This window comes from Alosa sapidissima, chromosome 13 (genome assembly GCF_018492685.1).
Source record: "Alosa sapidissima isolate fAloSap1 chromosome 13, fAloSap1.pri, whole genome shotgun sequence".
Taxonomy (NCBI): domain Eukaryota; kingdom Metazoa; phylum Chordata; class Actinopteri; order Clupeiformes; family Clupeidae; genus Alosa; species Alosa sapidissima.
Window position 1 is genome coordinate 1,668,971 of NC_055969.1, and position 23,010 is coordinate 1,691,980.

Here is a 23,010-nt window from a genome sequence, read left to right on the forward strand (position 1 = left end):
CCTTAACCTGATTAAATTAGGGTTTCATGTAGGATAGCCTATTCGGTGGATTGTTTGAGTGAAGTCAGACTGTTTCAGGTCAACCATAGGCCTAGTTGTCCTTGAGCAGGAGGGACAAAAGACGAATTTTTCTTTATCATCTCCAGATCGGGACATGCATGCAAGAGGGAGAGAGGCTACATATCTGGCTTTATGACAGACTAGGCCTACGGTCAGAATCAGACTATTCACAATAAGCCAAAGCATCAGCGTTAACCAAATGTTTTTGCAATATATGTTACACTTTCCATACTTTATTTTGTGAGTCAATGTATATAGGCCTAGCCTACTTTAGGAAAGAGCTGCGATTTCAATGATTTTCTTATCCGTTTTGAAGATAAAGATTTGATTGGTGGCGTCTAGCAGGCTGAGCACAGTCTGGAATGCCTCGCCAATGCAAACGGACAAAAAAAAAAAAACGTTAAGCAACTCAAGGATCGTGAAGACCATAATCAGTCTTGAGAGGACTAACCATGCTATTGGAGTTGCAGTGACATCAGGAATACTACACCACACGCCCCTAAGCCAGAGTATAAAACTGCACACATCTTCACAGCCTGGTCTCTCCACGTCAAGACTTGAGAGGTTTCAAAAAAGAACTTCGTTGAAAATGGCACCAATCGGCGAGAAAAAGGTAGGCTAAACCATCTTCATGTGATCTTAGGCTTAAACGATTAAAACCTAAAGATAAGGTATTCTGCATACATAATGAAATTAAGTAGCCTAGGTCAAGCTTTCTTACAATGACCATGAGAGCCGCAAAATGTCAAAAAACGATTGAATGATGCGTTGGTGCACAATGTGGTCATATTTTCTATTTTGGCACATAGTGCAAGTTTAATAAAGTAACGTTTATTTATTAAGGGAGTTCTGGAACGACTCAGTGGAGGGGAAGTCGTAATTGGAGATGGTGGGTTCGTCTTTGCCCTGGAGAAAAGAGGTTATGTGAAGGCAGGGCCGTGGACTCCAGAGGCTGCTGCGGAGCATCCAGAAGCTGGTATGGGCACACGTGCTGCGCGTCTGCATGAAACCATTCGTTCACTAAAACAACTGTTGCATTTCTATACAATGAATAGGCCTACACACAGTTTCTGTGAATTAAGTCAAGCATCTGTTGCATTTGTTCTTGAATTTCGAAGAATTCTCATACACTTTTCTCGCACTATAGTGCGACAGCTGCACAGAGAATTCCTGAGGGCGGGATCAAATGTCATGCAGACATTTACATTCTATGCTAGTGATGATAAACTGGAGAACAGAGGAAACAAGTTAAGCTTCACAGTAAGTGAATTAAAATGAATTTGTTGTATTACTGAACCATTCTCCAGCCGTTTTCGTAACTGAAGATGCAGCTAAAAGCACAGTCCATCTTTAGATGACCAGTCAGTTACACTCTAAGAAATGGAAGTACCAGTGTGTACCTAAGTCGGTACAAATGCTTGTCGCTGGGGCAGTACCCTTTTGAAGAACAATAATGTACCCATTAATGCAGGTACATTTGTGTACCCTAGCGATCTGTACCCATCAAGGTACACTTGTGTAGGCCTACCTGCAATGACTAAAATGTACCTGTATATATCATTATCACATAGTACCCTTAAAGGTGCCATGTGTAATGTCTGCCAAAAAACCAATTCATACTCCACATTCCATAAAAGATGGGGCAGTATACCTCCAGAAAGTGAGTTTGTCTACCCTAGAGTAACAACCGAGACACGTGTATTGCAGTTTGGCTGGCGGTTATGTTACCCGCATACTGCCTCCCATGGCCGAAACTGGTATTATGACACTTGTCGGGCTGTGGCTAGTAATTTAGCATGCTAATTCAGGTTGATATCTCTTCAGCACTATACCTCGTCATTTTTTTAATGACCTCGTCACCCTTATTTCCTTCCATTCTTTTGATGCGTGTAGCTCATTTTTTGGATATTTTTACCTCAATTCTTACACACCTTTAAAAGGTACTAATCGGTACTTCAAGGGTACAACCCCAGTGAAAATTTAAGGTGGTACTAAAATAAACTAAAATATATGCACAACCAATAAGTACATTTAAATGTTTATTCTGGGGGATATTACACACAATGCTCCACATGAATACAGGTACAATAAATGTTAACATGTTCATATTAAAAACACATTCATATCAAAACATCAAAGTATCTTATATCCATATCAATATACATATTCACGTAAAACACGTTATGACTCTTAATGTAAGTGTAAATAATAAAACACTTTGGTTTACAATATTTTGCATGAGTAGCCACATTGTGTTTATATGCAGAAGGAAAAAAAATATATTAATTTGCACGATAGCACTAATAACTCCTTTATATGATCTATAAAATACCAATATTTGAGTTAGTAATCACTCCAACAAACCTTGTATGCTTTCAAGTTCATGTTAAAGGAATTATCCGGAGTAAAATGCACTTTAGATCAATTTACGGATGATTGGGAGTACATACGTTGAGTTGACATCAAAATCATGTCATTCGGATGTGTTTTGAGAAAGTTCGATTTTACCATTTTTAGTCAAAACTCGTTAGCCTGGAAGTGACCAGGGCAAGTCATTTCGCAAAACGCTATTTTTATACCTCTTCTACAGTTCCAAACAAAATTACACTTACGTGGTAGTGAGTATAGGGTCCCTAAAACCAAACCGAAGTATCCCGAGGTCTTTATGTGGTCGGATAGAGAGTCGAGAATGAATTTCATCAAGCCAGTACCTTTCCGTAAATGTTGCTGCTGCAGCTGGCGTCTTTAGGGGAAAGTCCATAGGAGTCGATTGCCGAGTGTGGAGTAACACGCTCTGGAAATTCACAATTTCGTCGCCTTTTTAAAAAAAAAAAAAAAAAAATATATATATTTTTTTATTTTTTTTAAAAACGGCGACGAAATTGTGAATTTCCAAAGCATGTTACTCCACACTCGGCAATTGACTCCAACGGAAAAAAAAATGCATTGCCCATGGTGGCAAAAAGTCCTCCCGGAGTTGTGCCTTTTATCATTACTTTCAGTTACAATAACTTCGTACACAGAGGAAATAAGCGAACAGCTAGATGCAAGGTGCGTGGCACCAGGATAAATTATGCCTATTTAACAACGTCTGATTTCATCAGGCATCTCCAAACGCACCCAGATAGGTCAGTCACTTAGGCCTAGCATATACACGGGTTTCCCGTTTACCAACAAAACTAGATGCGCGCGCAGCCGTGAGGCAGAAGACGCTTGGTGGCCACAACGTTATAAACGTAACCTAAATAGTCGGCTGCTGTAAGCTACAATCGGATTTTATTGTATACCCCTGTTGTCTCAATGATAATAACATCTATTTTCAGACTATATTTCAAAGTTTGCCGTTCATTTGCATTATTAATGTAACATCGTATTTTGTCATTTTTGGCGAAGACATGCATTCCGTTAGGGATATTGAACACTCTGGGGTTAAATCAGATTCAACACCAAGTAATATCAATACCAAATGATGCACAAAATAATATAAAACCCCAATGAGATTGTTAGAACTTAGAATAGTAGAATTGTATTATTTGAACTCATTGGCAAAGTGAAACTAACTTCACCATGGTGTCAGTCAACGACAAGACAGTTATACGCAGTAAGTTACTTTCACTATTGACTGACAATGGGTTACCATCGAAAACATAGGCTGGAAAAAGCAACACTTACCCTAATATTTTTCGAATGACTGAATAAAACAACATTTATCCTACAGAGGCTTATATCTCGTGATAGTGCGCCTTCAGCTGTGCTCTTGCCTAATCACTTTTAACCGTCATTATCAATTTCCAAATGCATTGTGAGATGTATTTCGTAATATCTTTATTCTAATTATGTTTCCCATTGTAGCCTTATCATGTAATTTCTAATGTTTTGCATGGATGTGCACTGGTGTGCGTTCATGGAGGATAGAAGGATGGTGCGTTGTGCACCCACCAATATGACTGTTGACAATGCGCCCTTAAAATAACATAAACAACTCCCCATAGACTTCTGACCAGGTTTCTCTTGGTCAGTGGCGTTGTAGGTGGTGTACAATAGCGATTTTTAGACAATGCGCTAGGCCACTCCCTAGGTTGTTAATTGCCACACCTCTGGGTGCATTGTTTAAAAAGTAAACATGCAAAATAAGACAATGAACTTTGCACCGGGTGGAAAATTAGTTTTACGCCATGCGCCAGGGTGGAAAATAGGGCCCAAAACTGAGGTAATTAATTTGCCTTATTCACCCGATGGCCAGAACAAGGCTATAGGGTACACTTGCCATCCCACCTCAGTCCAGCAGATGGTGGTAATGCACTCCGTTTGCAAACTGCCAAAAAAAATCACTGAAGAAGAAGGTTACCAGAGCCCGTTTACGGAGAGCCGGTTCACTCCCTATTAACTCCATTGTACCTGCAATCTGTTGCAGTTCCGCTAGGAGCGATCACGAATAAGTGCAAAAAGTGGGGGTCTATGGAGCTAGACGGCTAAATTTGTCTCTCACCTGATTGTCGTTGAAAAATCGAAGATTTGATTGTAGTTTCTGCAAGCTCAATATGGATTATAGGTCAAAAGTTGAATGAATGATTACTTTCGTCCTTTCGATTTCTTACAAGTTGGGTCTGTGTTGCCCACAACACACTAGCTTTCTGCTAATGAATTACGGAATTATGGAACCAGAACAGGAACTGCAACCAGTTCAGAAACCGGAAGTTTCCCGAGATTGGAGTTTCTCCCCTTATTAGACATTCTGTGAGGTTACTCTGCCAGGAGAGGGAGTTAAGTTATTTAGAGATGAGTGACCGTCGCAGGAAGTGTGTCATAACAAAGGGACACCACACCCTCTTGTAACTGCTGCAGGCTCTGAAAATTAGTTAGAAAATAAGGCAATAAGAAGTTTCACATGCTGCTTCCTTATGTTGAACAAATCCCTCTTGTATGTGATTTCTGCAACAGTGGTACTGCCTGCTTGTTGAATTTTTGCTGTAGTGTAAACCAATGTCACACAGTAGCCTACTGAAAACACTTAATTTATGTAATATAATGATGACTGGTTAAATGTATGCCTACAATGGTTTATTAAACATCATAGTAATTTATTTAATCAGTCATCATGTTCATGTTAATGAATAGGAAGGGCATTTAAACCATAGTCATACACCAAAGTGATTTCGAGTGATATTTGCTGTGAGTCCCTATGCATGAGTCACGTCTTTTCAAGCTCCTCCCAACTGACTCTGGCAGATCACGTGGACAGTCAGGCGCAATCGATTATTTAATAAATAAATGTGAATTACAAATAATAATAAAAAGCTTCTACCTAATGTGACTATTTTTTCCATAAACTGTAAAAGAAAACAAGTTTTTCCCACTGTATTCTCGATAAAGAATAAAGTAAATCTTGTACTTACTTCCGGAATTGACGTCACTTCCTGGACTCGTCTGACGGTCTTTGAATGACTTAACCTCTACTGGTCTGCCAGGCCAGCTAACCCTTCTTCTTTCTCTGTGAGCTTTTTTTTTAGCAGTTTGCAAACGGAGTGCATTACCACCATCTGCTCGACTGAGGTGTGATGGCAAGTGTACCCTATACCCAAGTTGCATGGCGACTCGTTTATAAGTTTGTTTACCATCAAATTGTCTTTGTAAAGGTGAACGTCTTGCATAGTGTACCTTTAATATTTTTGGAAACTTATGACTTGATGTTATTTCCTCAAAGATTCGTATTTGAAAGGGATTAAAAATAGATTGCTAATGAATTCATATCAGAGCCTTAAAAAGGTGGGAGACAAATCAATAATGGGAAAATGAAATAAGTTGAGAGCCTAAGGTGTGGTGAATGGTGTGTATGCTGTTAATTAACCCATAAACAGCTGGATTATCTCAGCTAAAGTTTGACAAATGTCGTATTTTCTTTCTTTCAATTTTCACACAGTATAGCATGTCAGAAGTAACTGATAGGCCTCTGACTAGTTCAGTATTTGAAATATATGTATAGTTTGTCTCATGCATATTTTCAGGGTCAGCAAATTAATGAAGCAGCCTGTGACTTGGCCAGAGAGGTAGCCAACGAGGGTGATGCTTTGGTGGCTGGTGGTGTGTCTCAGACTCCCTCATACCTAAGTTGCAAGAGTGAGGATGAAGTGAAGGCCATTTTTAAGAAGCAGCTTGATGTCTTCATCAAGAAAGATGTGGACTTCCTGATTGCAGAGGTAAGTTTAAATTGTCATTAATTGCTTATGACAAAGGTTTTGTGTACTCTGAATCATTTTATATTGAGATAGTTTGTTTTGAGAAAGGCATTGCTCTATCATTATCCTTATTTTTTATCTTTCCATAGTATTTTGAGCATGTTGAAGAGGCTGTATGGGCAGTTCAGGTACTTAAGGCCACTGGAAAACCTGTTGCTGCCAATCTGTGCATTGGGCCAGAGGGAGACATGCATGGAGTCAGCCCAGCAGAATGTGCTGTCCAACTGGTGAGGGCAGGTAGGTCCTTTCCATGAAATACATATTAGCCCAGATGATCACTGTACTGATATGTAAATGATAAGTGCTACTGAGAAGTGCCAAAGGGAGATGTTTTCTAGGAGTTATTTACCACTACTGAAGCATGGGTCAGATGTTGAAGAAAATATTTAGAAGTTGCTCCTCAAATCCTCAAATTATGGCAGGGATGATAATTGCCAGTAGCCTATCAGTCCATGAGCAATAAAAGACATTGTTTCGATTTAACTCAATGAAATTAAAGAGCTATTCTTAATATTTTATATTTTGTTGGTTGGTTTAATGAACCGTTGTCCTAATGGGTCTCAACAGGTCGCTCTCAAGCTACCAGCCTTCTGAGCTTGCCTTACATTTAAACACAATTGTTGCTGCGAGGCATTCCAGCCTACGAATTTAATAAAAAAAAAAATAAAACAGTAGGCTAAATCATGCATAATTAAAAAAAATAACTCAATTTAGGCTACCGTAGGCATAGGCTAGGCCTACTTGGGCAATAAGGTTTCCATTACAGCACATTACGTTCAACGAATGAATAAGCGACTGCCTGTCTCGCAATAAACACAGTGGGTGGAAATCCCGACACTCTTTCAACTACATGAAAGGTAATAGTGAAAATTCAAATACCCCCCAGATTTCAGTCCCTATCAGTCCCAACATTTAGCAATATAATCAAACAGTCCAAAAGTAAATTAAATCTCAAACCAAACCGAAAATCGTATGCTTTTTATAGCCTACCGCTGGTATGCCGCTCCAAACGAAACGCATGCCTCACAATAAAACATAGAAATAAAGGCCTGCCTCGATTAAGCCTGCCCTAAATAAAGCCCTGTGCTTTGTGCAGCCTAAGTAAATAATAGAACCCGGCCATAATTTGAGGATTTACGGCATTTAAAGATTGCTATGGCAAAGTGCTGCGGGGAAACCCTGCCTTGCTTGAATAAACGAGGCCAAGATGCCGCAAACTTTAGTTAATAGAACGGCTTCAGCCCCAAGTGAAAGTCTACGCTAGTTCAAGCCAGGCTATTTCTCTTAAGTGCGACCTTCATTAGCGTGGTTGATGGAATACCCCTCTGGTCTTGAAGTGAGTAGTGTTCAGTTTATTGGCAGATTGTATCCTGAACACACACAAGACTATATAAACTTGTTTTGTTTTGTTTTCTTACACAATTGCACATGGACTGTACACACACTGGGCTTTTTATTCTCTCTTGCTATTTATTGAAATATTTCTTGATCTTTCTTTCTTCACACAGAAAAAGCTGAACACCAAACAAAATTTCACTTGATCATTTCAATTGTGAATGAAATGACTTGAATCATTTACAAAATGATTTTACCTTGTGCGTTTTATGTTTTCTTTTTTATTGCGATCTTTACCTTTTAAACTATTCTTTGACTATTGCCCTTCTTTAATTTTATTTGCTATTACTATTATTGTTTGCTTTTGTTTATGTAAAACACATTGAATGACCTCTGTGTATGAAATGTGCTATATAAATAAACATGACTTGACTTTTTACTTTTTTGAAGGTGCTGATATTATTGGAGTCAACTGTCACTTTGATCCCATGACCTGCGTAAAGACAGTAAAGATGATGAAGGAGGGCGTTGAGAAGGCAGGGCTTAAGAGTCACTACATGGTGCAGCCATTGGCTTACCACACCCCTGACTGCAACTGTCAAGGATTCATTGATTTGCCTGAATTTCCCTTTGGTAAGAGTTAACATGATATGAAGAAAATCTGTGAAATGCAATAGCATTGTTCAATTTTGCTAGAGATGATATGACTGGTGATATATGACTGGTGGTGTAAAAATGTCCATACCAGTATAAAGGTAAAGTAGGCCGGCATAAAGCAGTGTAAATTAACATGTTGTAAGACCTTAAAGTTTGCTCTAAGTAAAGTGAGGCATGTTTTGCTTAGCGTGTTTTTATTAATGCAAGTTAATGTAACAGCATTCTGCAGCATTCGTTGTGGTGGAATAAACACTCAAAATCATCAAACAAAATTGTGATGTTAGGGGTGGTGCTAAAAAGCTACATTTAATACACCATATACATTTCATTAGAACATTTAGTTAGGCCTAGCTAGCTTACATCACTTCAATCATACATTGTCAAAGGACGTACCACCTAAACGTCAAATGACAAACATTTTTGGACATCTTTATGACATGAGTTGCTCTCCCTCGACCAGTTTTGGTTTAGTTTTGGTTCAATCAATTTATTCCTTGCATGTTGTCTTGTTAAATGTGATGACCCAAGAACCACACAAAGGGCTCGCAAAACGAGCAAAGTTTAAGGGTTGTCCAGTCCACATTCGCTAATTAAACGGCGTGATTTTGTGATCAGAGGCTGGGCACATTGTTCAAAAGGGTTGGTCTTAGTGTTAATTTTGTCACCTATTTTTAATTTAATCTTAGTCTTGTGACAATATGTCCTTTTTAGTCTTTGTCATATTCAAATATAATTTTTGTTAGTCAAGTTTCAGTCAACTAAAAGTCTCGTCATTTTAGTCTAGTTTTAGTCAAAAGAAAACTAAAAGTCAAGTCAAGTCGGCTTTTATTGTCAATTTCTTTACATGCACTGGTCATACAAAGAATTGAAATTTCGTTTCTTACTTTCCCATGCAGACATAGACATACTTTAAATACAGACATAGACATACTGTAGACATAGCCATAGACAATAAACATTAAATTAAAGTGCAAGACTGAAATATAGAACATGTATGTATCAAAATAGAAATATAGGACATATATATAAAAAAAAAATAGAGGTAGTTGTGTTGTATATTTATATAGTCTTAACAGTTACATGAAGTTTAAACTTGTGCTTGTGTGACCTGTATATTTACATTGATATGCAGTATGCAGTAATTTCAAGTATATCAGGCTTGATGTGAAGCAGCAACACGTTAGGCTGCGCAGTCACAGTGCAGTTCCACAGGGCGGTGTTGGGGGGGTTAGGGTAGACAGGACCTAGTTTCCTGGGTTCCTGGCTGGCTGGTGGGTGGGGGGGGGCATAGACAGTAAAAGATTTAAACACCTTATGTCATTATTTGACACACCCCTGGGTGCAAGGTTTAATAACAGTGGAGCGCATGGTGAAAAATTCATCACTTAATTGCGTGTAAGATCAAAACAAACTTTGTGTTGAGCTTTGTGCCGGGTGTATGCTAGGGCTCAAAGTGTTAAATTAAGCAAGAATCCGGAGAGTAATGTAATGTATGTTTAATTAATCTGCTGACAACTTTAAACAGACTTGTCTTCCTTTACTTATCTGACCTGTTTCCCATTTTTTACTTTTATCTCTCTCAGCCCTAGAACCTAGGATTCTGACTCGGTGGGACATGCAGCTATATGCCAGGGAGGCTTATAAAGCAGGCATCCGGTACATTGGAGGCTGCTGTGGATTTGAGCCATATCACATTCGTGCCTTGGCTGAGGAGCTGGCACCCGAGAGGGGCCTCTTACCTGCTGCCTCTGAAAAACATGGCTTGTGGGCCACTGGCCTAGAGATGCACACTAAGCCGTGGGTTAGAGCCAGGTAAGTTTAATGCTACTCTGGGGTGCTATTCTAGAAAGGGTCTTTGGCTAACCTCCGTTGCAATCTTTGGAGTTAGAACCATTTTTCTTGGATTTGGTTTTTCTAGAAAGGGTAGTTCCAACGATCAATCGCAAACATGGGGGGAAAGTTTGGTGGTTGGATCGACAGGTCCAGAGTAGTCGCTGAAGCATTGTTCATGGATATTTTGTGGTTGTCAACATTTTAATTTTTAGTTTGACTAGATTGATCCTCTATATTAATACCTGAACCTCCTCCAACGGAGTATTTCACTTATAACTAGGGTTGGGCACCGAAACACGGTTCTAATATGGCACCGGTGCCGACGCAAACGGTAGTAACTGCATCGAATAACAACGTGGATTCGGTGCCTCATTTCGGTGCTTAAATCGCGTTTTTTTTTTTTTATTTATTATGAGGCATCACTGCATGTCATGCGGCATCTCTAACGTCATGCTCTGCATCCATGGCAAGATGTTTTAACATTTAAATGTATTATGTGTAGGAGCAATGAGATATTGATAGTAAATTGAATATAACAGTTCAATTTCATGTTCACATTTGTCTTATCTATAAAAAAAGCAATTCATGCTTTAGACCTTTTTAATTTAAAAACAAAGTACCGGTTCAGGCACCGTTTCGGCCTCGGCACCGTTTTAAAAGTATCGATTTAGCACCGGTATCGGATAAAGCCCAAACGATACCCAACCCTACTTATAAAGTTTCAAAATGTATCTTCATTCATCTTGAGTGCTAGCCTAGAAATCTAGACGCACCCTAGCGGCAGCAAATTACATTTGCTGCCAGGTCTAGTCTAGCAACTCTCCGTTGGCTTGTGAGCTGGAAAAATTAAACTTCTATCAGGCCAATCAAATCGTGTATAGAGATGTTAGGCGGGCTTAACATAATGATTGATGGCAGAGTTGCAACGGTTTGGCTTGAATTCCCTGCTACTTGAAAACAAAGAAGATGGATGTTGCTGTTTTTTTAAGTTGGCAAATTTTTTTTTTTTTTTTAAGTTGGCAAAAGTTTGAACTAGCCAACTAGCTCCGCTGGTGGGAAAACACATGGGACTCATAGCACTGTCCTATTGCGTGCAGAGGGAACTTGAAAGACAATCGATTATCCCGCCTCTTGAACTGAGCACTGCCAACGGTGAGTGCCCAGACCCTACATTTTAATGTGGGTCTGGCTCGTCAGGCTACATGAGTGCAGGAGTAGAACGACGGAGGTTAGACACAACAGCGTCCACAACATCCACTAATTCACACCTGCACGTGAACAGAGGCTGCAATTATGAAAATATTGGGACATTCTCAATAATTTCAATGTATGATATTACATATCTCTAGTATATATCTATAGTACATCTTACAGATGCTATAGTAAATGTGCAGGACTATTTTTTTTACCATCAACTATAGCCTTTCTGACATCATTAACACTGGACTTTGTTTGGAACGAATAACAAACAACGCTTTTTATACACAGGTGTTACAAGGTTGTTGTTTGAGCGGAAATTCCATCATACCATGGTGGTTTAGCAACGATGCAACTTTTGTTCAAATAAAAAACAGTTCAAATAAAGTTCAAATAAAATACAGAGCTGCCATAAAATTCAGTCAATTTTCAATCAGTGTTCATGTTACCTGTATCTATTTCAGGGCCCGTCGTGACTACTGGGAAAACCTTAAACCAGCCTCCGGGAGACCTAAATGCGCATCCTTGTCAACTCCAGACAGTTGGGGTGTAACCCAGGGCCATACTGAACTGATTCAACAGAAGGAAGCCACCACCCAGGACCAGCTTCGTCCCCTTTTTGAAAAGGCCAAGCACTAGTACGAATGACTAGGGAGGTGGAGACCAAAAACATCTATGTAATACTGCCTTTAGTTTTATTTACTGGAGATTCCTATGTTATTCTCACTTTCACTCCTACTTATTACCCAGTTTACAAAGATATTTCAAAGATCTTGGTATCAGGACCAGTTTTCAGTTTTCTACATTGTTTCATCTTCCCACTAATAGAATTCCTGAGCAATACATAATACTCTAATGGTGCAAGTCAGCAGCATTTAGAGGCTGTAAAAACTGATTGTGGTACACATAAATGTGGTACATTTAGACTGATAAGAAGAAAAATAAGATAAGGTGACCATATTGATTTAACAGATTGATTTAAAGTAGTTCAAAATATATGTAGCAAGCTGCATTCCATGTTTCTTGAACACTCCAGGGTTATGATAGTGACATAGTGTTGACCACTGAAGTGGCAGTTTGGATTTTCTGAAGTTCAATAAAATTGCACATGATGCTCATAACTTCTGTGTTTTTTCTGTTTGTGGGGCTGCAATGTAGTGTACACTGTTTGATTCACTGCTCTAATGACAGCACTGCACTAACTACACTTCATGAAAAGTGGGATTTTCGTCCCCGTAAACGCCCGGAAATCTCCCTAATTTTCTGCAGTTAATTTACAGCCTGCGAACGTCACGTTTGTCTGTACCACATATTGTGGGTAACGAACTATGACGTATGTGGAGAGCGCCTGGCTTGAATTTCCTTATTCAGTATTGATAAATAGATAGATACTTTATTGATCCCCAAGGGGAAATTCAAGATGAAACCACTACGTTTAAACAATAAGAATCAGAACCAGAATCAGCTTTATTGGCCAGGTTTGCGTAAACAAACCAGGAATTTGACTCCGGTTAATCTTTCACTCGTGATTGGTTGGCAGATCTGTCACTATTGGTCACCCTGGGTCATTATGAATGAACCTCATATATATATATATATATATGGTAACGCTTTAGAATAACATGTGCTTATTAGGCGTTAACAGTGCATAATAAGCAGTTAACAATTCATAACTAACAGCTAGCTAACTGTTCATAACATTAAGTAACTGTTAACATGCAGCTTATAACGACGAAATTGTTAATCTTGATTCTATATTCCGATAATGTTCTATATCATACAAGTTATGTTTTTTACAAATATGTTTCTGATGGGAAAAGTGGTGTTTCATTTCCATAATCTTTATTGAGCGAACGCATAAAACAGTCAGTTTGTCAGCAGTCTAAAGATATTATGCCAGCCAGATTTGTATAGTTTGGTTACCTAGCAACCGAGGCTTATAGACGACAAGTGGGTGCGTTCAAAGTCTTGTAACGTTTGTGGAGAACTACGTTCGCAGACATTCATGGAAAACTGAAGGCAAACTGAAACATGTTTCAAATCCATCGCGAACGTTCGCCTAATGTTTGCGACTTTGAACGCACCCACTTGTCGTCTATAAGCCTCGGTTGCTAGGTAACCAAACTATACAAATCTGGCATAATATCTTTAGACTGCTGACAAACTGACTGTTTTATGCGTTCGCTCAATAAAGATTATGGAAATGAAACACCACTTTTCCCATCAGAAACATATTTGTAAAAAACATAACTTGTATGATATAGAACATTATCGGAATATAGAATCAAGATTAACAATTTCGTCGTTATAATAGGTAGGAATGTGGCTTAGTAAGTAGCGCGGCAATTCACGACGCAGGAGATCGGGGTTCAAATCCTGCTCGCTGCAGCAATTTTGAAGGTGCATTTCTCACAGCTTAACCGAGTTAGATAGATAGATACAGTAAATATATAGAGATAGAAGGTTGGGCTTGTGGAACTATAGGCTACGTGGACCTCGCTTTAGATTGGGGGGCTGCAAAATTTACTACAAAAGGTTAAGAAAGGTCTTATAAGCGTATTAGTTATCCACCCTTTTATCTTATACACCATTAACTAGCATTAACATGCTGCTTGTTAACAGTTACAGGCTGCACGTCAACTGTTAACAAATATGCTTGTAAGTAACTTAAAAGGCTGCTTATAAACACTTACAAGCTGCATGTTAACAGTTACTTAATGTTATGAACAGTTAGCTAGCTGTTAGTTATGAATTGTTAACTGCTTATTATGCACTGTTAACGCCTAATAAGCACATGTTATTCTAAAGCGTTACCGCCACTTGTCCGTCATCTATTGACGTGCTACTTCAACCACTCACATCGAAGCCAGCCTGTGACGCTGAGAACAGTCTCACAGTCGCTTCTACGCTACGCCACATCTATGAAACTCCCGCCCTGCGTCCTGATTGTCTCTACCATAAAATCTGGTGCCGAAATCACTCTCAATGGAAGCGATCCCAGATGGATGTGAGTGGAGCTAGGCGGAACGAAATTCATCTGGCGAGAGTCAGGTTAGGCTACTACACCATAGACATCAATCTCACTGTACGTACACACCGCCGCCGACTTGAGCTGCAAAAGAAGCACTGGCCGCTCTGTCAAGGACACTTGTCAAAAAGTATGGAGAAGCTTTTGACGCTTTGGCCACTAACGTGGCAGCATTCTACGCTGTTTGTCGTTTGCCGCTGAACCGCGTCATAGCTAATTAGCACAAAGTTAACCAACTTTCAACTTTCTGCTTGACGCCCAAGTCCTCAAGATGCCCAAAATGTGACGCTGACGGATTTGCCACTTCTTACAGCTGAGAGAAGCTGGCTTCCATAGAAAATTAATGACTTCATGTATCTTTTGCAGCTCAAGTCGGCAGCGGTGTGTACGTACAGTCAGACAGGCTTGGTAATTAGTTTGCCAGGTAAGCCTAATTTAAGAGAAACTACTTGAGGTTGTTCCACATTATTAAGCAAGTCACAGGTTTCATTCAATAAAAGAAATGTTTTTGCGGAAGAAAAGTGTGCAATATTACAATTTCTTGAAAGGTATGAAAACATTGGATATTTCACAAAAATTAAGAGAGGTCATACTGTGAATACTGTGTGTTATGACTGGCCATTGTTTTGTTTTTCTCACTATGTTTTCTAAAATGCAGCGTATGCTTTCTATGTTTGTAATTGCACTGATGAAGGCCATCCTGTGAGGTTTCATCTCTTGGAAGGTCAAGGGGCTTAATGGTCTTATAAAAAGAGTTTAACTTTTAGCTAACTGGAACGATGTTCACTTTGCAAATAAGATATTGTCACTAATACCCAATCTAAATACTCACCATCTAATTTTCTCAGGAGACTTGAACTGTGCTAGTGACCCATTGCTGAACAGGTCCAATCCCAAATATATTCTGGTACAGTATGGCCTACTACTTTTCACTTTTCAGGCAACAGAGTGGTTTTGTGGATCATTGGAGAATTTTATTCCTTTTCCCGATTAGACTATTTATAGATAGCTATAGATACCTTTATTTCAATGAACGGATTGAATATTCCGCTAATGTTACATCTGATCACTCACCTGATTATTGGATGTGAGCTTTCCTTTAAACATTTGAGAATGTGTTTCAGTAGTAGAACTGAAAGAATTAAAATAATTGTTAAGTCAGCTGAAAAATACCTGGATGCAAAGGGAATGCCTTGGGAAAGAGTAAGAGACATTCTTAATTATGAAACACAACAATCACAGACATGGGGGGGGGGTGCTGTATAATGGTTTTAATTATACTTCAGTGGAATGCTAGGAGTTTAATTGCAAACAGCCAAGAATTCAAAAAATATGTTGAAAGTAGCTAGTGCCTAGGTTGGATTTTGTAATAAAGGGGTATGACTCTATAAGAAGGGATAGGGAAATAGGTAAAGGAGAAAGAGTTGTAATTTGTATACAAAAGGGACTTCAGTATAGAGAGATAAAGAGGGGGAATGAATTGGAATACATTGCTACAGAAATATGGACAAATGAAGATAATGTGACAATTATAAACTTTTATTCCACTGCTTGGTTGAATTTCCCATTGTCCTACGTAATTTAGAACGACCATTATACAACAATTGGGTTCTATGGAACTATTTATTTGTTTCTGATTGGCCGAGAGATGCTCCATGAGTTGGAATATCCCTGGACATTTCTTTTACTGTCTATGCTTCTGTCAGCCGGGGAGGGACTTACCACCGTGACACCATGTCACATGACCTTAAAATATCGCGGGAGTCTTAGCCTGCAGACAGATCTTGCAGTTGCCTTCCACGAGCTGCACGAGCTGAAACACGCCCTCATGACGTCAGTTCAAAGACGTGATAGGGCCATTTAGGAGGAATGTCCTCATGACGATTATGACGGGAGGCTCATGCTGCTTCCTTATGTTGGAATATGTGAAAATAAACAGAAATCAAAGGGATACCTTCTTATACGTGATTTCTGCAACAATGGTAGGCTAGCCTACTGAAAACGTTTGGATATTCTGTTATTTTCTGCTGTTGGCTAAATAGATAGACACACATATAGGCCTAGGGAAAACACTTGATATTGAATTGATGTGCTACAATGCAGGCCTGTTAACTGTATGACAACAGTGGTTTATTTAAACTACATCATAAGAATTTATTTCGTCAGTCATCATGCTCATTTTAATGAGTAGGAATGAAAGTTCTTCTGTGTTTATGGCAAACAAACTTCCGCGATATCTCCCGCGAGTCACGTCAGGCAGACTGTAGCCTGCATAGACATAATATACATAGACGCCGCATCGACCGCTACTCCTTACTAGCGCTGACGAGATTTGGAGCCGCCATCTTGGACCGGTCATCCACTCCACTCAGTGTAATCTGTTTGGCCGGTGAGATGAGCTGTCAGCGCACTTAATTAATCATCTCACTGAATACCAAACAGATTCTCACGCGTTTTTTTTTGCTGCAAAGGTCATACATGTAGCTATGATACAGGACACATGATTTAGCGTATTTTAATATTCATAGTGGGTTTAACAGTAATAGAATATTCTGATATGATATAAAGTGACCTGACGTCCGATATTAAAACTGGGAACATAATCCATGTTTGACAGCATAGACAAAACTAGTTTGATACAAGTTTAATGAGTTAAATATAGTTCACAGTTGACAGAAAAGTTCCATCAACGGCATTATTCACAGTCCACAGAAAGGTTCCATAAACATTTAAGTGAGATCAGTGCCATTCAGACATCTGAGGGGTATTCCAAGTAGGCCTATATGGTTTAGTGACAAACTTGGGTAAATTGACTCAGAATAAGTTGTAAACCTCCCAGTAGAAAAGCTGTATGATACAGGAAACATGGTTGTGTGTATTTTAATATTCATAGTGGGCTTAACAGTAATAGAATATTCTGATATATGATATATTATAAAGTGAGGACATCCAATATAAAAACTGGGAACATGACTAATCCACTTTTGACAGCATAGACAAAAACTGGTTTGATACAAGTTTTAATGAGTTAAATTTACAGAAAAAAATCCATTAACATTTTCAGTTCAGTGCCATCAAAAATAAAGTGATGAACAGACATTGGTGTGGCATAAAGGAAATGGAGTAACTGGGTTCAATATCAACCGCATTTGTTAGACAAGTTCCATAAATATTGTAAAGTGCAAGTTTGTAGGTTTGTTTCTGATCCTTAAAAAACAGACATTGGTTTGGCATAGTAAGTGTAACAGTTCATCAATTCAAGACAAAAAGGTGACTTGTCACTTGTACAGTGTCAATGGGTTCATCAACAGCATCTGTTATTTACAGTTCACAGAAAGGTTCCAGCCCCAATGAAGAGATTAAATAAAAAGGAATTAAGAAACATTTTAGAAACTGCTAAGATCAACCCGTTCATTGCAATCAGTAAAGAATCAGGGAGTGTCTTCACAGGCTCAGCGAGACAGAGTTACCGTCATGCAGTTGGTTCTATGATTTCGACAACTGGTGCATGTCATTTTGTATGTTCCCACCTTGCTAAAATTGCTTGGGTACACTTTGGCTGAGAACAAAAGTGCTTCAGACAGCAGGTGGGCAAATAAGATGGCATAGTAAACTGGGTAAACTCCATAAAAGAGGACTGAGTCAACCAGACGATGGGAAAATGGGACACAGAGTGGCGAATGCAGGTGATGAAGGTGGAGCTCATAAATCAAACATTCAGTCACAGTGTAGCAGATGCCCTGCAGTACTGCAATGAAGAGCTGCACCTTCCTCAGTTCCAGGGGTGTGAGGAGACCGTTCAGTTCATTCACAGTCTTCTTGAACAAGGCAGTTGTTCTGGAGAGATACAAAATAATAAATAAATGAATGAAAAGGAATTTGAGAGGCATCTTATTCTTGTTAGGGTAAATGACATGTGAATAATACAGTGTTGGGCAAGCTACTTCGAAATTTTAGTGAGCTAAACTATCAGTTACTCTGCCATGAATAAAACGCTACACAAAACTACCACCCAGTCAAATGTATTAGTAGCCTAACACAAACACAGCAGTAGGCTAGTTCACTACATAGGAAGCTACTTTAAATTGTGCTAATTTCACATGACAAGAAAAGTGTAGCTTGTCTGGCTAAGCTACTTGATAAATAAAGAAGTTGAGCTATTGAAAAGTTACTTTATTCAGGAAATAGTGAGGCTACCACCAACACACTTAGGCCATCCTTAAAAATATTTTCGTTTGCCGTAACCCGACCGACCCTGTCAATTTAGAACCGACCCAAATATTTTTTTTTTCCCCTTTTAGTCCGACCGACTTGCCGGTTGTAAACTTGCGTTAATACCGACCGATTGTTTTTTTTACTCTAAACAACCAATACAAATGCAATAAAATAATAGTTATTTTAGTAGGCCCAAGTATTGTGAATATAAATTGCCTACATGCAAACGTGGCTCACTTAAAAAAAAAAACCTGTGGCGTCATCTCTACACCATTGGTTTTACGCATGTCACTTCGTTTCATTCACACAAACTGATAACGCTGTTACGAAGTTCTGGAAGAACTGTGGCCAGATCTTTTCTCATCCCTTCTCCCCCTAGTCTAGCGGTGACCGTGTCGGAGTATTGAAATTGGTTGTGGTCTATTCAGCATTTCTCAAAATATGGGTCCGCAAAATGGAGACTGCTGAGTCGTGGAGTGAAATTAGGCCCGGTGCTTCATCTGATAATTTGCTGCGCAGTTGATCAAGAAACCGCGGATCGACGAAAAAAGAAAACAAACGTTTCTGCTATCGATGTCATTAAACATGGAGCCCTACAATTAAGTGGTGGTATGAGCATTCATTCAATGCGCGTCTGCGCGAGAGAAACTGAAACTAATCGATAACGTTGGTATCAAAGCTCCGCTTCAACCTGTTGGAAGGCTATTTATTTATTTAACGAAACTTAATAGAACGACGTTGTTTTTTGGAACTTCCTTAGAAACAGAGCAGAGACTGTATAATACACTGTATAGCATTGAGTATTGTATAGTCAAATTTCAATATAACGTGGCCAAAAGCTATTGTAGCCTTCTTTCTGGGTACATGTAGATGAGCCCTATGACCCAAAAGTCTGCCATGACCGGGCCTCAGGTCAAAGAAGTTTGAGAAAGGCTGGTCTATATAACCTGCATCAGAATGAGGTTTGCAATGGTGCGCCTGAAGGCACGGGTTGAAGACCCAGTCAGTTACGTCACGATATGCACATTTGTGTAAATTCATTCCTAGGTAATCAACATGACCAAAATTGAACTTTTTTTTTAACTTTGAATCTTGAAAAAAAAAAATATTGACCTACCTACCGACCCATTTTTATTTTTTTTTGGCTGTTACTGCAAACAAAAATATTTTACAAAAAATATACTACAAGTAGCAGCTAGCGATTGCCCAATAGGCTAGTCTGTGCCACTTGTGTAAAATTCGCCGGCCAAATCTAGTATGATTTATTTCTACAATAGCCTTCTTGTGTCAGTTGTAATCTAAGTCAGTGTTATGGAATATGACTTATCAAGTCTCAGTTCATAGCCAGGTGAACACCGAGTAAACATAGCCTAGCTAGATGGCTACGATTTTCATACAGTAATATCAAAGATTGCTCCTTCTCAGCTCTCTGGTAATATTCTATTCACAAAATACAACCAATAGTACGGTTATGTTAAATCTTACTTGTGAAAAGTAAATCCCCCGAGTATGGTCCGCCGATTTGAGAAGGAACATGCTGCACAGTGCTGTCATCTTCTGTCTTCTGCTGCAATGCAACGAGGAGTATGACCGGTCCAAGATGGCGGCCGCATTTCTTGTTTCCAGCAGCCAATGCGACGTCTATGTATATTATGTCTATGGTAGGGCAGTCATAGGGATGGGATTTCCCTAGTTCCCGAGTTTTTCCACTCTCTGGGCTTTAGCTGTTTGAAAACCATGGTTTGAGTAGCTGACACAAATTTCTCACATCCAGCTAACACGTCTGGAGATGGATGAGGACCTACTACAAGCCTACAAAGTGTGTTAATGACATCATCATGACTTGATTGACTTGAAACAGAAACCTTTCCTTTCCCACGGGATAATCGGTAAATGGCAGGACAAATGGTTGTCTTTCAATTTCCTGATAGGATAAGATACGATAGGATACACGATAGGTCCACCGACTCTATACACGATGTGATTGGCCTGACCAAAGTTTGATTATTCCACCTCGCGAGCCAACGGAGAGTTGCTAGACTACCCAGGCTGCAAATTACATTTGCTGCCGCTAGCTAGGGTGCGTCAAGATTTCAAGGCTGATATGTATCTTTTGTTGACGATCTCCAGTGCCTATGATAATGATACTGTCTTTGTTGATGTCTGTTACCCTGTGAAGGGCAAGCACCAAGACTCTGTGTGTCTGTGTGACGTGTAGATATGTGGGGTTTTGCCAAAATGACTTAATGCTACTGCCACCTTTGTGTGTGTGAACTGTGACTGGCAGTTCACATAGTTCAACAGCTTTTTGAGGAAGGTATGGACGAGGTTGGCTTTGGTTTCCTTCGATCCCAGGAAAGCTTTAAAGTCTTTGATTAGTGTATTGTATTTTGTATCTCTTTATCATGTGCTTTTCCCATTGTATGGACCTATCTCGTCCTGTCTTTCATGGAGTTTGTGATGGTATAATTGTTAAATAATAAGTATATCGTAACACCCCCAATTATCACCACTTTTGTTCAGAAATTCTAAAACAACGATGTTTTTTAACACTTCAAAATAATATTTGCTAAATTAACCTTACATTTTTCAGTAGCCATAGGTGTGTAGATTTGAACAAAATCTGGTTTGGTTCTTAACGGGAGCATTTACTGCCTGAAATATCCGATTTTGTTTACCACGCTCGGAGTTATAGTGCTGGCCTGATAGGTCGCCTATTTACACTGTTTCAACGGCACATGAACGGTTAGACCGAGAATTCTCGTCATGAAATTAAAATTCCACTGGAGCTCCAAGCGGTCGTGTAGCCTACACGCAGCCTTACAACACTGTTTACAGCTCTTTGAGTCACGGTAAAATGTAATTTTTGGTACATAGCTAATTTAGATACACCTATGGTGTGGGTGGTTGCGTTTCTGTAGGAGTCTGTTGTCTTGGTTTGTATAGAAATGGATATTAAGTGACACATACAAGCAAGACGGTGGAAATACGGGACCGACGGTAATAGGGGGAGTTCCGATAGTCATTGTACCCACACAGCAAAAGGACTCCGCGGCGGATGACGGCTTCCGGAACGGACCCGCGAAACGGACCCGTATCGGAGTCCAGATGCTCTCAGGAACGGATCCGCTACGAAGGCGGATCGCGGACCCGCCGTGGCTCCGCACTGCATCCACTCCGCATCCGCGATTAAAACCTTACCTCCGCGGCGGGTCCGTTTGGGATCCGCAAATCGTTACATACATCCGCCGCGGACCCGCAACGGACTCAAAGGCTCATCTGGCCCGGGTGCGTTTTGGACCCGTTTATCTCATTTTCAAAATTCCTTCTGTTCTTGCTGTAGGATAAAACTAGGCAACTATAGGATAAAAGTAAAACTATCACTAGGCCTAGCCTAGGCTACCACAGCAATATAGGCCTACGATTAATCTGCATTGCCTCGTATTTTTAACTTAACAATACTGTCAATAAACAGAAAAGGTTTAAGTCAAGACATCAATTTACTGTACAAACGTGATCACTACTCAATGGAAATATAAAATGGACATTTATGGAAAGTTACAGGTTATAAGCTATTCTGTTTTTGTTAAGTAGCCTACATTGCCTAGGCTACTTTACATTCATTTTGTGGTCAAAACCTAATTTAGTGCTTTATAGGCCTAGGTCAGTGCAGACATGAAATATTTTATCTAATAGGCTACAACTTCAATGAAATACTGTGCTATGCACAGCTAAAATATCAGAAAATGAATAACTGGTGAATGACAAGAAGTTCAATAAAAAGATTGTTTAATGCTTATTTCTCCTATTACTCCATTTGTGTGGATGGAGGCGGAACACATCTCCTCGTTGCCCGATCCACCGCCGGTTGAAACACCTGATTGCGTGTTTGGTGACCTCAGTGTCCGTGGCAGACTGTGTCACCATGTTTTTCCTCATAGCACCTGTAATCAAACAGACAGATATGTTTATGGTATGTAGCATCCAAAGCCAAGTATGCTTACACAATACAATATATGAGATAGGTATTAAGGAGATTAAATTTAAAAAGAAACATGACTTACAAAGCTCCTCTGTTCGCTGCACGTTGAGGGCTGGTGTGGGGGTGGAGGGAGTTGAGGAGGGACTGCCGTTCCTGGCCCATAGTGAGGTGGGCGGTGTGTGAGCGGGGGAACATTTTTTTATTAAATGGTAGTATTAAATTGTAAAAAATTGTATTAAATCTGTTAACCATGACTGATAATACACATGGGGCCTTTCTATTCACTAATATTTCAGAGATCAGTCCCTACCTTGAGTAACTCTCCGTATGTTAAATGCAGGTGCAGGTGCAGGGAGTTGAGGTGGTGAAGAGTGTTGCGGTCCTGCCCCATGGTGAGGTGCTAAGGGAGATAAATGGTTGTGATCTGTTAACCATGGTAGGCTGAGAGCTACAGGGCCAAACAATGG

General features: G+C 39.6%; 1 protein-coding gene across 1 annotated transcript; it reads left to right on the top strand.

Annotated features, from left to right (window-relative positions):
- Positions 1-516: 516 nt before the first annotated feature.
- Positions 517-12,439, top strand: bhmt (betaine-homocysteine methyltransferase). The gene is made up of 8 exons (XM_042058549.1): positions 517-673; positions 904-1,036; positions 1,208-1,320; positions 6,066-6,257; positions 6,386-6,533; positions 8,082-8,264; positions 9,872-10,100; positions 11,783-12,439. The coding sequence occupies exons 1-8, from the start codon at positions 650-652 to the stop codon at positions 11,955-11,957; spliced, it is 1,197 nt and encodes a 398-aa protein (XP_041914483.1). The 5' UTR covers positions 517-649; the 3' UTR covers positions 11,958-12,439.
- Positions 12,440-23,010: the final 10,571 nt, after the last annotated feature.

What these genes read in the sequence shown, in the direction of transcription:
- bhmt (XM_042058549.1), top strand. Translation starts at nt 650, where the DNA reads ATGGCACCAATCGGCGAGAAAAAG. An exon ending in CACCAATCGGCGAGAAAAAG is followed by an intron (nt 674 to 903) that starts GTAGGCTAAACC and finishes TTATTTATTAAG; the next exon opens with GGAGTTCTGGAACGACTCAG. An exon ending in TGCGGAGCATCCAGAAGCTG is followed by an intron (nt 1,037 to 1,207) that starts GTATGGGCACAC and finishes CTCGCACTATAG; the next exon opens with TGCGACAGCTGCACAGAGAA.